The following is a 14,415-nucleotide window of genomic DNA, read 5'->3' as shown; positions in this document are numbered from 1 at the left end:
GTGAGTATGGTAGAGGGATAATGAGGATGCTACAGAAGCAAACGAATGTCGAGATAAAAAGAGCCGAGAGTCACAATGCTAATGCAATATCAAGCACGTTCCAATCCACTAGACTTGCCACATATTTGGCCCCATGCCGAGTAAACGATGTACACCCTTCTGTGCTCGTAAATGCAGCATTCTCGTGCGTTGAACAGATAAGCAATTTGACACATCATAAGCATCGGCCAAGTGTTTCATCCTGAGGCTGAAGCTCTCGTGTTCGGAGATTGTTGGCACATTGGCAAAGTTGTAGTTTCGGCAGGATCGAGCTCTGCTGCAGGTGCATCTAACCTGACCTGGCTAGAAACGCGATCTGCGAATCGAGCGCAGTTACGAACGATATTCTCGGATATCGGTTGTGTCTCTCCCGCTGACGTGAGACTAGCCCCAGTAGCATCCCCGTATAGCAACGTGCATAGCTGTGTTTCTTATTATCTCTCTTGGTTGGAATTGAGTTCCGCAGGAAGCCGATCAGGCCACGAGGTCCCCATATGGTATTATTACTAGTGTATTGTTATCATGTCCTAAGACGAAATTACTTACGGTACATACAGACATACAGTACACATTGTATCACCGTCACTGAAACCTGACTCCACCCTAATTCATCGTCTTGCACTCCCAACTCATGTCAAGCATCCACATTCCCTTAGTAGATGCATCAAGATCCTTCAGATTTACGCCGTGAATCCACAGGACGCTAGCAGGAAGCCCATAGAACCTCAATAACGCATCAATTATAGCAAATCCCATTCATTCTACCAATAACGCTGCTCTATCGTCTGCAAAATCCCCGAGAAAAGAACCACCACACTCATAGCCTAGCCCCCCGCTCATCAAATCGCACCTTCTCCCCACTTCCCAGAGAGTCCTGCAACGCCTTCGCAATCCTGACGGCCTCCACTGCACCCTGAATCCCCATAGGCAGCTCCGTATCATCCAAACAAGCCGCCGCAAACTCATTGACCTCGTCTACGAACGCCATCTCGAAACGCTCGTAGTAATGCGCGGGCAACTCGCGTCTCGCCCCATTTCGATCAAAGATCCCCACCAGGTTCTTCTGCGCATGACCATTGACCACTAACTTTCCCTCCGTTCCAATAATCTCCGTCGTATCTTCCTGCCCCGCCGCCATCATCCGCGAACAATACAGATACGCCACCCGGCCCCCATGAAACTCGATAATCCCCACCGCGTTATCCGCATCCCCGTAAGCCTTGAGCTCTGGATGCAGGGCCACGGTCCCACTAGCTACCACGCTCTTCACCTTGCTGTCAGCGCCAAAGAACCACAGGATCAGATCGATGTCGTGGACGGAGCAGTCGCAGAAGATCCCGCCTGAGGTGGCGGCGAAATTCACGAAGGCACCGGTGGGGTCAATCTTGTCGCATGTTTGGCTGCGGATGATGGCAGGCGTGCCGATGAGGCCTGCTCTCATCTTGGAGTAGGCGTCTCTGTAGGAGATGTCGAAGCGACGAGAAAAGCCGCACATGACTTTTAGCTCGGGGTGGAGGGTTGCTGCGTCGACGACGGATTGACACTAAATGCTTACTTTTAGTTATGAACGTTGAGATGATGACGCTTGTTGGTTTGAGATAAACATACGATAGCGGCGTCTGTTGAGAGGGGCTTCTCGCAGAGCACATGCTTTCCCGCTTCGATGGCTTTGATAGCTTGTTCGGCGTGCACGGTGGTAATGGTGGAGACGAGCACAGCTTCAAGACCGCTGTGGCCTAGCATAGCATCGTAGTCTGAGTAGATAGTCACTCCGTAGGGAACCAGATTGGCCTCAGCCCATACGGCCTCAACAGGGTCTGGGGTAAAAGCTGCCACCAGGGACGACCGGGGAGACCGGTGCAGGATGTTCAGGGCGTGACGTTTGCCCATGCGACCTAGGCCGGCGCAAGCGATCTGAAGGGTACGAGGAGCCATTGCTGTAGTGAGAATATTTTCAATTGAAGATTGGATGTTGAGGTTTGGAGATGTGGACAGACAGTGACTGAGATATTTATATTGACTGGTCAAGTCTTTAGCCTAGCTAGGATTGAGATACAGGTCGATGAGGCGTGGAGTGGCCCGCCTCGCTCATAAAATTAGGATCGGTGGATATACGCTGTTGGGATATCGTGAGCACTGTTTGGTGTTCGAGGCATGCATGGGTCAGCTCGGCTTGTGTTGTACGTCGTATTTGAGATCATGCCTCGGTTGTGATCCCTGCAATAGACAAGAACATAACAGATAAGGCCCACATAGTCAGGCAGCTCAGCCGAAGTGCAGTACGCAAATTCTTCGATAAAGAGGAGATGCCCCCGCCACAAGGGAGCTCCATCATGGTTTCAAGATTGGAAAATTATTGATCGAGCTTACTCTTGAGACCTGGTGGATGGTTTATGCTGCCATATCAATTATGTGTCATTTGATGCGCCCTCCTTCAATCGTCGATTGAATATGAAGATAACGTTGATATTTGGATAATCACCAATTTCAGCGAGCCACAACTTGTCTTGCAGAACCAGAAGATGAGCCTGGAGCGCTGGAACACCAAGACAGTAGCCAAGTACATAGTATACGTGTACAATCTAGTAAGCATTTGCTTCCTTACATTTGTGCTGGAGCACGAAATGCAGAAAGCCGTGATGATTTATTCCGCTTGCCGAGCTGGTATTCCTTGACACTTAATTCTCTTGTATTTAGAGTAGTGTACCCACAGAACCAGGCGTTTACCCCACTGGACTGGAGTCGATGCGTTATCCCAGCGGATCGAAACAGGGCGACCAAATTGATAGCCAATGACAGGAAAGAGTCTTGAGGAAAAGTTAGGGTGTTCGTAGACTGCATGTCGCTTGAGTCCACACGAATAAATTGAACGCAAACAATCACGGACTATCTCTGGGTACAGGTTTCAAGTACACTTTCAGCGGCCGTTTCTGCCACATTAAAAAGTTCTTCTGCTGGATCCAGTCATGGCAGTCCTTTGAGATGACCATGTCAAAGTTAAACATGATCAAGGCGAGAATGAGACGCATCTCGCTGTATGCAAGGCTATATAAAAGCTTAGTCACACCACGGGGATGGAGCAGAAAGTTGAGTTGAAACTTACTTTCTCCCCAGGCAATTTCTTGGTCCCACATGGAATGGTTGAAAAACTTCACGACGATCATTAGCGAACTGTGGGCTGCCCATGAAACGCTCGGGATGATATGAGTTGGGGTCGGTGAAGTGCTTTTCACGATGATATAGTGCCCACTGGTGCATTGACACATAAGTCTGTGTGACATGTCAGAAACGTTCGGGACAATAGGAGATCATAAATAGACCTACGTTTGCTGGTATATAGTGCCCAAGCACCGTGCAGCCTCCTCTCGGGCACATGCGCGGGAGACCGTTTGCTATGGGTGGGTACCTACGCAGACCTTCATCGAGACACGCGAGCATATAAGATAATTTGTTGACACTGATCAGGTTGATCTCATCTTGGCTGCGGAAGGTGGACCGAACTTCGTTTCTCAGATTTTGATGAGCTTCAGGGTTCTCGAGAAGGAAGTAGGTGACTCCACTTAACAGAGACGCTGTGGTCTCCGAGCCTCCAATAATCAGAATCTCGGCATTAGCGATCAGGTGATCCATGCTCAGGCCCTACATGTATGGGTGAGGATGAATCTTCGGCAAGCGTGGTTATTCGTAGCTTACCAAATCTTCTTTTCTCTTTAGCAGACTGTTGATCAAATCTGGTCGATCCTCGCTGGTAGACAATCGGCGGAGCATCTTAGTCGTGGTAAGGTCTTTATGCTTCTTCTGGGCGTCCTGGAGCGATTTCGGAACCAACAGCAATAGAAGTGTTCTGAACATGGGATAGAACGATATTGACTGGAGCATAATTCCCAACCGTCCCGATTCGAATATACTTTTGATCCAAGAATCATATTTTGCATTTTCCAAACAACCGAACGCTTCACCAAAAGCAAGATCACCAATGATATCAAAGGTAGTGAAATTGTACCAGTCTGAAAGGGCCACGGGCTGTTCACTTTTGCATTGCACATACAACTTCTCCAAAAGCAAGTCGGTGTATTTGCGAATCAAGGGCTCCTGATCTCGCATTGACTTCTCGGAGAAACCATGAGCCATGGCGCGACGCAGACGTTTATGCTGATCTCGCTCTTCGTTGACAATGTGTCGTGCTTCGGGAAACGGTCGGTAAAACCAATCGGCTTTGCCCAGCTCTTCCTCGCCGTTCTTGTGGCCCATAATGTCCTTCCAGGCGTCCGGATGCGAGAACGCAAGTTCATCAGGTGCAATACGGACAATGTCCCCGTAACGATTATGGAGGTCAAGCATATGGAATGGGAGCGTCCCTAGGAGTGCATAATAGCAATAGGGAAGGCGAGAAAGGGCATGGGAGACAGGGCCCGGGAACCGACTTAGTGGGTGAAAGAAGACATTATAGACAATTTTGGTGACATAATAAATGATGACCTGCGCAGGACAGTTAGATTCAGTGTGGTATTTATAGTAAGGAAGAGATATTACCGTGGAAATTAGTACTGCCAACCCCGTGCTACCGTCAATTACAAAAAGATTGTTCGTTGTGAGCATGTTCAGCAGTGTGACGACCATGCGCCAGTGGATGATAGAATATTCCAGGTAAGGTTGTTTCGGCCATATTTATATACAAGTAGGTGCTTTTCATGGATGTATTTGGAGCCATGCGCAGGCTGCCATAATTCAAAGTCCAGAATGATCTGAGAATAGAAACGCGGGTGGAGGCAAGCAAATAAACCTTCAATTAAAGGTTCCTACCAAAAAATGGAAAGCGAGTTCGAATGCGAACCCGAACCCGAACCCGAAGCCAACCCGAATTGTGGAACCCTGAAACACATAATAACAACAAGATCTGCACGACGTTGATGGTGAACAAGCCAACCATGTCTCGCCGAAAAACCACCTGTCCCCGTAGTTAAAGTAGATCTTTGGAGTTCTGGACCAGCAAGGGCATCCTAAAAATTGCCGTTGTAGCCAAAGTCCTTCGTCTGCATCTCTCAGCAGGAGAAAGGCAGAATCAGGCATAGTTTGTACTTGTTACATTCCGCTGTTCAGAAGGTTAATTCGACTGCCTAGATACAAGAAGACGTATATATGTATAGGCCAAAGCGACGCTCAACCCTCGCTGTCTACAATCTTTCAAGGAAAGTTATTCTCAAGAACCTCTTCCACTGTGAGAAACTCCCAATCATGACTTCTACGCAATGCGAGTTGTACTTGTATACACCCAGCCTTGCGCTGGCAATTGTGGCAGTCATTCTATTCTCTACCCTGACTACCATCCACATATACCGCATGATTGAGTCAAAAGCGTGGTTCGGCATATTCTTCGTCCTCGGTGGTCTGGGTAAGTATCCTGATCACTGATGCCCTCTCACTTCGTTAACAACATGTAGCACAATTGGTCGGATATACAGCGCGATCCTTTTTGACGCAAGATGTCTGCGATAGAGGCACGTACGGTGTGCAATCAGTTGCACTGTTGATGGGGCCGACATTGATTATGTTTTCCGTCAACCTAACTCAAAGCGAATTTGTCCACGTGCTCGATGCCGAACAATTTTGTTGGCTCCCACTGTCGTGGCAGAGGGGCGCCTATCCCACTCTGAACGTAATCTTAATGGTCATTCAGCTTGTTGGAGGGTGCATGACAGTCTCATCCTCGACTGCAACCGTGGTGACGGGGACGAAGCTAACAATTGCTTTATACGTGATCCAGACGATTTTTTGGGGATTCACTATGGCAGAAAATATCTGGATGAGCTATCGCTTGGGACGCCATCCTACAGCTGCTAGCAGCTGCGTGCTGGCTAACTGGAAGATGTGGAACCAATTGATCCCTTTAGCAGGCTCAATCATTGCCACTGGACGCAACGTGATGCGGCTGACAATGGCGGGCGGCATTGAGTTTCTCGTGGACTATGAATGGCCTTCGTACGCATTTGATGGGTATCAAATGGTGGTGGTGCTGGGTGCGTGGGGGATCTGGTACTTACCGGGGAAGTGTCGGGAACTATCTACTCGCGTGCGCTATACAAACCTCACTCGGCTGGAGAGAGTGGTGGATGAAGTGTAAGAGAGGTTTGGGTTTATTCTGAAATTTTATTGCTCGTTTTTGGTATTGTTAACATAAGGAACGGGAATTTCGCTGGCCCAGCAGTGATCTGCAATGAATGTATTTTGTACTTGCTTTCCGCGAGCTATTTCTACTTCATTATACCAACATTTTCGATAGCACGTGTATATAACAATCTAAGGTTGCTGTGTGTTTATATCTTGGGCAATTACAGAGTATTTTAAGCAATGATTAATCGTATAGTATCTTGAATATACTCATATCTTATTTCCGTAATGCCAAAGGTTGAATGCGCCAATGCATTCAAATTTGCAACCTATCAATGGCAACGGACGAAAAGCATCTAGCCCTACGCCCATTTATTGGCAACTCTAATTGACAAATCCTCCAGAGACGGCACTGCATCAAATTAAAATTAGAGACTTATGCGCCCATCTGCGACGATCCAATTGCGCAGTTCAACCGCCACCAGCGAGTCCACGCCATAGGAGGAGATATCCTGAGCAGCAGACATCCTTCGACTACTAGCCCAGAGATGCTGCCAATATCCTAATCAGCTCCTGGCAGACAAGTGCAACAGCATCTGCTGAGGAATTGACTCCGTTTTGTCATCCCGCAACTTGCCCTGTTGCGTATTACCTCCCTGGTGGAACTACGGTTTCCACTCAATCGTATGCACTGCATAGCAATGAGGCTCTCTCTAGGGCCCAGAAAAGGTATAGCCCCCGTTCTCCTAAAATACGACTATATATGAAAGTCCTGTGCATGCTAATGATAGATTTACTCTGTTGAACCATCGACCCTCGTCGGAGACTCCCGACCAACATGCCCTTCGGTGGCGCGTCCAAAAGTAAGTCGTCGTTCACTACCGAAACACGTTTCCATTATCGCCCTTATCGTTAACCACTTCAATCGAGTACAATGTGTACCGGTAATAGTTTCGCGTTAATGCAGATCCGACTGATGCGGCCTTCTTCCTATGTTGGTTTCCCGAGGTTCATATGACGTGTCGGAATGGCATGTAGAATGAGGATTTGGCACAGGAGCAGTACTTGATCATGGCGCCAAAGGGGCATCGCTTGCTGGTGGAAGCCTGAGTACACTTGCTCAACAGGGTAGCTAGACCATGTGGAACATATGGTGCAACAAGTTGAAGTCACTTGCAGATACATAGACACGATCTGAAGGTGGTGGAATAAAACCGACATGCATGAAAGAACATGTATGCCACTGCAAGTCTCATATTGTTGTCAGTATCTAACAATATTCTAAATCTTCGCCACCTCGGCCACCTGCGCCTCAAACAACTCAGCAGTCTCCCTCAACATAGCGTCAATATAATAGTCCCAGATACGGTGAGAACGCCAATACACCTCATCATGGCACTTGGAGGCGTCCGGCCCGGTCTCAGCATTCTGCCACTCGTATAGATTACCGATAATGCGACTACTTTCAACCAGCCACTGGGCGCGCTCGCGACGAACAGCATCATAAGTCTTAAACGCGGTCGTGATAAAAGCGGCTTTCCCCTCGGGACCAAATTTTGTCGCGTCCACTCTCTTCACAGCCATATCAAGCACGGCGCATAGAACAGCCGCGTCTTCAACACCACAGCCCGCACCCGCACCGTGATGCGGAGCCGCAGCATGAGCTGCAGCGCCAGCTATACAAACCGTTCCGCGAGAATAAGCATCTGGGGGTTGGTCGTACGTATCAAAAACAGCCCATCGATCAATAGGATCAGGCAGAAGGTTGATTATGGTTCGCATGGTCGGGCCAAAGCGAGAAAAAGCAGCCGCCACATCGGCCTTATTTCCCTGGGCCGTCCAACAGTCAGCATATGGCCAGCGATTGGGGTCCGTGACGAAGGCGACGACGTTCAACAGTGATCCATGGTCAAGTGGGAAGGTCAGAGCATGGGCATCCGGACCGAGGTGCATGAAGCGCATTGCCACTTTAGCGTCGCCCAGTGCTTCCCTGGCGCGATCCATCGGGATAAGGCCGCGCGCCGCAATTCTATCGCAAGAATTCCACTTACGATGGCCGCTTTGTTGTGCGACGCTATCCAACTCAAGGGGCCCTAGCTACGCTGGACTCGAATACGGCCTATCTCCACCAACAGATAAAGATGCATATGTAAGGGGCTCCAAGCCAGAAAGATTCAGTGCAGAAATTGACGCGTAAGACGCAGCAATCTTGACAGTTGGTACACAGACTCTTACCCCAAAGATCCGGTCAACGCCTTCTTGCAAGATTCTCGCCGCCATTTCCAGCAACCCAGCGGCTTCGATAAACTGGCCGTTTAAGTCAATTATGCTCATGGTTATGAGGGGCCGGATGTATGGTATACCCCCAAAAATCTGGACAATCTGAACCGGCTGAAGCAAGAGTGGGATCCTGAAGAGCTTCTCAGCTGGAGTAACCCTGTTCCTTTGTTGGATGAGACGTTAGAGCTGTAGTGTCACTGCATGTACATACCAGGAGCGGGTGGCGGGCTTTTGCAAAGCTTTCCTGCTCCGATCGTACTCTGTACAGTTGCGGCGATCTTCACCCGGAGTTTACGATCGGACTTTGGACTTGAGAGGGATCGGCATTCATTGCTAGCCTCAATGCCCAGACCTCGGGCTAATTCACATGACCATAAGCTAGGGCATATAGGTCCAGTCTACCCCTCTCGTACTACATGACTTTATTCCTACTTGATTCTTTCCCCGCCTCTCACTTATTCACCATGCATTTCCAAGGAGAGGGCAGCATTGACATTCCTGTGCAGGATATTATTTCCTGGATCTTCGACGAAGAACGATATGATACCGACAGGCCAGTAAGCCTATAACCTCCCTCCAATGGCAAGATGCCGCTCATGCAACACCACAGGTCTACATCGATGCCTCCGATACGGGCCGTTCCATCTCCTGGCGAGAAGCCCGCACTCTAGTGCGCCAGTTAGCCGCTGGTTTGCGAGCAGCTGGTCTGAAGGACGGCGATTGTGTGTGTCTTCACTCATTCAATGATGTATGCACCCCAACACAAAATATCATGTCCCCTCCGACGTATTTTCACTCACATAATGTTCAGATCTATTACAGCATCCTTGTGCTCGGGATAATCGCAGCCGGGGGAATATACATGGGCACTAATCCGAGCTATACATCCCACGAACTCGGCTATCACCTCCGAGCAGCACAGGTCAAATTCGTCATCAGTGAACCAGAGATGCTAGACCGCATGATCCCCGCCGCTGAAGGCAACGGTATTCCACAGGACCGCATCTGGACCTTCACAACGCGCGCATCACAGGTTCCAGCTACGATAGAACTCGCTCCTTGGACTGCGTTGCTGAAACACGGCGAAGCCGACTGGCGCCGTCTCAATGATCCCAGTCAAGCGAAAACCACCGTAGTAGCGAGACTGTTCAGCTCCGGAACGACTGGCCTCCCTAAACCCGTGGACTTTACCCAATATAATCTGATTGCGCAACATACGCTGGTGTATGATGCCCATCCCGTCCCATTCGAGGTCAGAACTCCCTCCCATCCCCATGTCGCATATAATGAATCCCCACCTAACAACTACTAGCCACGCCGAATCCTCTATCTCCCCTTCTTCCACGCCGCTGCAGCCCCATCTGCACACTTCAGCACCCTCCGTCTTGGCGATCCAGCCTATGTCCTTCGCCGATTCGAGCCAGACCTCTTCCTAACCACCGTCGACAAACAAAAGATAACCGAATGCACAGCCGTCCCACCAATCATTCATGCGATCCTCGCCCACTCCACGACCCCAAAATACTCCAAGTCACTACAATCACTGAAGATCATCCGCTGCGGCGCCGCCCCACTAGACAAAACAACTCAGGCACGTCTCCAGGCCCTTCTCTCTCCTGACGCAACCTTTACCCAAGTCTGGGGCATGACGGAGGCCTCCTGCATCGCGACCATGATACCCTACCCTGAACCAGACGACACAGGGAGTGTGGGCCGGCTACTCCCCGGTATAGAAGCGAAGATAATTGACACGGACGGGAACGATATCACTGCTCCTGACACAATAGGCGAGGTCTGTCTACGGGGCCCTACCATCGTACGCGGATACTTCAACCTACCTTCCGCTAACAAGAACGCGTTCGATGAAGATGGCTTCTATAGAACAGGCGACTTGGGGTACTGCGACGGCAAGACAAAAAAGTGGTATCTGCTCGATCGGAAGAAGGATATTATCAAAGTTCGCGGGTTCCAGGTTGCGCCGGCGGAGGTGGAGGGCGTGCTGAGGAATCATCCGCGCGTTCGGGATGTTGCAGTGGTAGGGGTATACGATGCGGCGGCGAAGACGGAGTATCCCAAGGCGTATGTGGTGAGAGAGGATCAGTCGCTGAATGAGGATGAGGTAAAGGAGTACGTGGCGCAGCGGTTGGCGAAGTATAAGAGGTTGGATGGTGGAGTGTCGTTTGTGGATGCGATTCCGCGTAATGCGAGTGGGAAGATTCTGAAGCGGTTGTTGGAGGATAAGAGAGATGTGAAGTTGTAGATGAGTTGTCCGGGAGCTAACAACGCATGGGATTTCATCCACGTTTCCAGTAGGTGGGCGATATGTCTAGCTACGTGGCCAAGTAGGCGGCTTCCGCTCCTTACTAGGTCCTCATTATCCCAAAGGAGCGCGATCGTCTTAGCGTACTTAGTAGACTATATGCGCTATAAAATAAGAGCCGGTCTTGATTCTCACTCTTATTTGAACCTTCCTAGGGTCGTGGTTGGACCAAGCATTTATCCGCTTTCCTGGTCTTCCAAGTCCTCTGTGACATTGTGTACTTCTAAAATATCTACAAATGAGCCGGCTCCATCATCGAGGTCACTGCATCTCCCACACAAGTGTTCAAATCGCGGAAAGTCATTCCCAGCATCCTGCGCGACTTGGAGTTATCAAAACCAAAAATAGGCTGTGGCAGGTCATCGGGCATATCGGTCGGAGGCAGCTGGTGAGCCAATTCGGGGTGCGTGGCACGAATAGCCTCCGCAACCTGCTTGTTCGAGAAGTGGCCAGCCACGGTAAAGAAGCGATGTCCACTGACCTCAGGCAACTCCAGCGCTTTACGGTGAGCGAAGGCAACATCACGGACATCCACGAAAGTGAAAGGAATGGCGATAGGCGCGCCCCCATCTTTCCATTTTCCGAGCATCAGGTCACGGATAATGTGGTTTGAGGTGTTTAATGCTTTGAGATCGGTGACGTGTCGAGGCTTTGGTCCGAACACCAGTGGAGGGTTTATTGTGACGAGGTCGAAGTTTGGCTTCTCCTTTTCAACGAACTCGAAGGCGGCGCGCTCGGCGAATATCTTCCGCTCTGTGTCAGTAGGGGATAGTGTCGTGTGGAGATAAAAGGGATTATACCTTGCTCGCGCGATATGTGACCTCCGGTACCATGGCCTCCTCCCAAGTCACCGACCCGTAGCTGGTTTCGTCGTACACCTCTGGGTGGTTGGGGGGAGTGACAATTGTAGCCGAAGACGAAGTCACAACCACTCGCTTGACGGTCGGTGCGTAAGCCTTGATGGATGCCAGGAGTCCGGCGGTACCCTTGATTGCTGGGTCAAGGAAGTCCGATTTAGGATCGGTGTAGTTGAAATGATACGGCGAGGCCGTGTGGACGACCAAGTCTAGGTCGGAAATGGATTGGATAGCCTAGTTTTTCATGTTAGCCAACCCTCGGAGTGTCTGCTTATGCGTGTAGGACAGTGAGGGTTACCTCATCGTAGGCCCCATCTTTTGCAATATCCTCCACCACCACGTACGAGGCAGCCTGATCGCCGGTATTCGACAGCGAAGTGAGAAGCTGTCGGCCCTTATCTTGTGTGCGAACAGTCACCACCACTTGATACCTAGAATACGTCAGTGTCGTGAGCAGAAGGATTTCCGTCTGGTGGAAATGCTTGCTTACCCAGCGTCCAGCAGCTCGGTCAGAATGTGCGAGGCGATGAAGCCTGTGCCACCTACATAATCCAGAACATGTTGGTTCATCTGCTGCGGAGTTTTGGCAATAATGATGTCCACTGACCTGTAAGCAGTACCTTCTTTGCAAGAGAGCCCATCGTGAGCAGTCAGTGAACAAACTTCGAGCTGCTGGTTGTTTGCTTCCCTGTTAGAGGGTAACACTGGCTACAGCAACAATTATAACAGACCACTGCTCATGGCGGTGAGAGGACCTTCCATTCTGGGCTCGGACAAAACATTCTGGGGTGATTAGTCGAGATGGAGGAACTGTCAGATTTCTCCGCATACGCGCGGATGCCCAAGAACATGGCAGGTCCGCATGAGAACCTCCGAGGGTGCCCGATCTACTTCCCACTCAGCCATTATTATATCGACAATACGGCAAAAAAAAAGCAATAACTAGGAGGGATGCAGTCAAATGCCATATAGACCCATAGGTATAAGCTTGGAATCTATAATCACGGTAAACACCTCCGGCTCAGGTCCTTCGACCAGAAAGCCGAGTTCGTCAGTAAGAACCATGGCAGTTAACGATTCCAGATCCGAGTCTGAAGACCTCAGTCGGTACGAGGATACCCTGGTCAAGTGCCAATGCTGCAGACCTACAGCCACATCATGCTCCCTTTTGCCATGCCCGAGGGGGTGTCACAAGACACTATCGTCGCCGATCTCGAGGCTGCAGTGCGCCAGGTCCGATCCCATGTGCCCGGGGTGGCCGGCAAAGTTGACAATGTCAGTAAAGGCCCCGGAAACTCAGGTCGACATGATATATTGTTGCTTCCTGCCCATTCACATATCCTCTGGTCGTGGTGCGCGATGATTTGCACGCCATCCCTGGTTGTCTGGAAATTCAATGTTTAAAGGCACTCAACTCCAGGTTAGACTTGTGTCCACTAGCCACAACAGATGCCTTTCCCTAGCGCTACGAGACCTCCGAAGAGGGCCCGTTCCGGATAATCCGCCTTCAGGCCAGCTCTGTTGAAGGGGGAGTCTTTCTCGACTTTGTTACTCAACATAACCTGACCGGTGCGGGCGGTTTTTTCAACTTTGCCCGCCATGGCTATGCGGGGAGAAGAATGGAACAGGTCAATCGCGATCGGCGCAACCTCAACCAATACGTATTTAGATCACGCCCACCATACCCGTCCCCAAATCACCGATGAGCAGCCCGTCATGCGCCCTGATCCAGCCCAGTGGCATTTTCTTGCGCTTTACCGCTACCAAACTGGCTGATATGAAATATCTCGCTAGTATATCTATGACCTCAGTCCCAGAGGTGCCCTACATTACGACCGATGATGCCCTCAATGCTTTCTGTTGGAAGAAGTGCATAACAGTACGGCATCGGCGACGGAACACGCCAGATGCGCGCTCGCGGTTCTCGCGAGCCATGAACGGCTGAGAAGTACTAGGAATTTGAGCCGATTACACAAGAAGTTTTGTTCACAATGTTACCACTTGGCTCACAGTCTAGGAGCTGGTTGATCTCCTAAAATGCGCGCTACATGCGCCGTGAACTGAGCCGGGCGAATACCGCTTACCACGTGCAGAGCTATGTGACATTCACTCGCACAGGAGTCTGGCAAGTCTACTATTGCATATGACGGACGCTTCAACCCAGACACGGACGTGGCATCGTTGTCGGTGCTCCCGTGGATCTGTTCCCAGTCTTTGGAAAGCTCAGGCGACCCGATTGCATTCGGCGACCGAAATTTCCTGACATCCCGTTTCTCAGTCTGCTTTACTTTTTTCCACAAGAGCTCTCAAGGAGACTGTGACTCGTTAACCTGTCTGACTGATGCTGATATAGAGGCTTTGACTCAGGACCCGGAGTGGATTTCCATGGTGGAGTACATTGGGTAGTGTTAGAGGCACTTCATGAAACTCCGAATCAGGGCGTCAGACTAGTTGCTAATCTGCTCTTCCAGGAATGGCTCTGAGGGACAGGGCTGGTCGGAGTGAATGGTAATATCAACTTTCGCATCGCGGTCTTGTTTGCCGGGAGGGGCCCGGTGATTGATGCAGATGCTATTATTTCAGCATCTTCGGCGGCATTGTCTCTTCCTACGATGCATATCCATGGGCTGCAGGATCCCGGACTGGTATATCATCGGGAGCTTCTGGAGAGGTATTGCGATCGTCAGACGGCTTCTTTGATCGAGTGGGGGGAAATCACTGGGTGCCCATCAAACTGAAGGTGTCTCAGGTGGTGGTCGAGGAGGTTTTGATGGTTGCGCAGAAGCGTGGCACGTTCGGCGATGCAAGGGG

General features: G+C 50.3%; 7 protein-coding genes across 7 annotated transcripts; 3 read left to right on the top strand and 4 right to left on the bottom strand.

Annotated features, from left to right (window-relative positions):
• Positions 1–856: 856 nt before the first annotated feature.
• BO88DRAFT_456700 (NAD-binding Rossmann fold oxidoreductase family protein) lies at positions 857–1,974 on the bottom strand (the record flags this gene model as incomplete). The annotated part of the gene is made up of 2 exons (XM_025710938.1): positions 857–1,582; positions 1,648–1,974. The coding sequence occupies 2 exons, from the start codon at positions 1,972–1,974 to the stop codon at positions 857–859; spliced, it is 1,053 nt and encodes a 350-aa protein (XP_025559739.1).
• Positions 1,975–2,879: 905 nt separating this feature from the next.
• BO88DRAFT_470267 (cytochrome P450) lies at positions 2,880–4,638 on the bottom strand (the record flags this gene model as incomplete). Its single annotated transcript, XM_025711661.1, has 5 exons — positions 2,880–3,084; positions 3,143–3,309; positions 3,364–3,678; positions 3,733–4,518; positions 4,573–4,638. 5 exons carry the CDS (start codon positions 4,636–4,638, stop codon positions 2,919–2,921), a joined length of 1,500 nt encoding a protein of 499 aa, XP_025559738.1. The 3' UTR covers positions 2,880–2,918.
• A 636-nt stretch (positions 4,639–5,274) lies between these two features.
• BO88DRAFT_470263 (uncharacterized protein) lies at positions 5,275–6,160 on the top strand (the record flags this gene model as incomplete). The annotated part of the gene is made up of 2 exons (XM_025711660.1): positions 5,275–5,431; positions 5,481–6,160. 2 exons carry the CDS (start codon positions 5,275–5,277, stop codon positions 6,158–6,160), a joined length of 837 nt encoding a protein of 278 aa, XP_025559737.1.
• Positions 6,161–7,428: 1,268 nt separating this feature from the next.
• On the bottom strand, positions 7,429–8,178 carry BO88DRAFT_470262 (uncharacterized protein; the record flags this gene model as incomplete). Its single annotated transcript, XM_025711659.1, has 1 exon — positions 7,429–8,178. A coding segment is annotated over one exon (750 nt), but the record flags the coding sequence as incomplete, so codon positions are not given.
• Positions 8,179–8,877: 699 nt separating this feature from the next.
• Positions 8,878–10,846, top strand: BO88DRAFT_490307 (acyl--CoA ligase). Its single transcript, XM_025712769.1, has 4 exons — positions 8,878–8,984; positions 9,038–9,175; positions 9,239–9,679; positions 9,740–10,846. Exons 1-4 carry the CDS (start codon positions 8,892–8,894, stop codon positions 10,685–10,687), a joined length of 1,620 nt encoding a protein of 539 aa, XP_025559735.1. The 5' UTR covers positions 8,878–8,891; the 3' UTR covers positions 10,688–10,846.
• Positions 10,847–10,979: 133 nt separating this feature from the next.
• BO88DRAFT_394320 (SDR family oxidoreductase) lies at positions 10,980–12,403 on the bottom strand (the record flags this gene model as incomplete). Its single annotated transcript, XM_025705152.1, has 5 exons — positions 12,212–12,403; positions 12,095–12,146; positions 11,903–12,035; positions 11,548–11,838; positions 10,980–11,492 (listed from the first exon to the last, which is right to left on the bottom strand). The coding sequence occupies exons 1-5, from the start codon at positions 12,243–12,245 to the stop codon at positions 10,980–10,982; spliced, it is 1,023 nt and encodes a 340-aa protein (XP_025559734.1). The 5' UTR covers positions 12,246–12,403.
• A 264-nt stretch (positions 12,404–12,667) lies between these two features.
• BO88DRAFT_428314 (uncharacterized protein) lies at positions 12,668–14,010 on the top strand (the record flags this gene model as incomplete). The annotated part of the gene is given in 6 exon segments (XM_025709081.1): positions 12,668–12,727; positions 12,748–12,879; positions 13,068–13,265; positions 13,337–13,524; positions 13,670–13,703; positions 13,723–14,010. 6 exon segments carry the CDS (start codon positions 12,668–12,670, stop codon positions 14,008–14,010), a joined length of 900 nt encoding a protein of 299 aa, XP_025559733.1.
• Positions 14,011–14,415: the final 405 nt, after the last annotated feature.

This window comes from Aspergillus vadensis (assembly GCF_003184925.1).
Source record: "Aspergillus vadensis CBS 113365 unplaced genomic scaffold BO88scaffold_23, whole genome shotgun sequence".
Taxonomy (NCBI): domain Eukaryota; kingdom Fungi; phylum Ascomycota; class Eurotiomycetes; order Eurotiales; family Aspergillaceae; genus Aspergillus; species Aspergillus vadensis.
This window is presented reverse-complemented; position numbering and strand designations above follow the sequence as displayed.

What these genes read in the sequence shown, in the direction of transcription:
- BO88DRAFT_490307 (XM_025712769.1), top strand. Translation starts at nt 8,892, where the DNA reads ATGCATTTCCAAGGAGAGGGCAGCATTGACATTCCTGTGCAGGATATT. An exon ending in GATATGATACCGACAGGCCA is followed by an intron (nt 8,985 to 9,037) that starts GTAAGCCTATAA and finishes GCAACACCACAG; the next exon opens with GTCTACATCGATGCCTCCGA. An exon ending in CCCATCCCGTCCCATTCGAG is followed by an intron (nt 9,680 to 9,739) that starts GTCAGAACTCCC and finishes AACAACTACTAG; the next exon opens with CCACGCCGAATCCTCTATCT.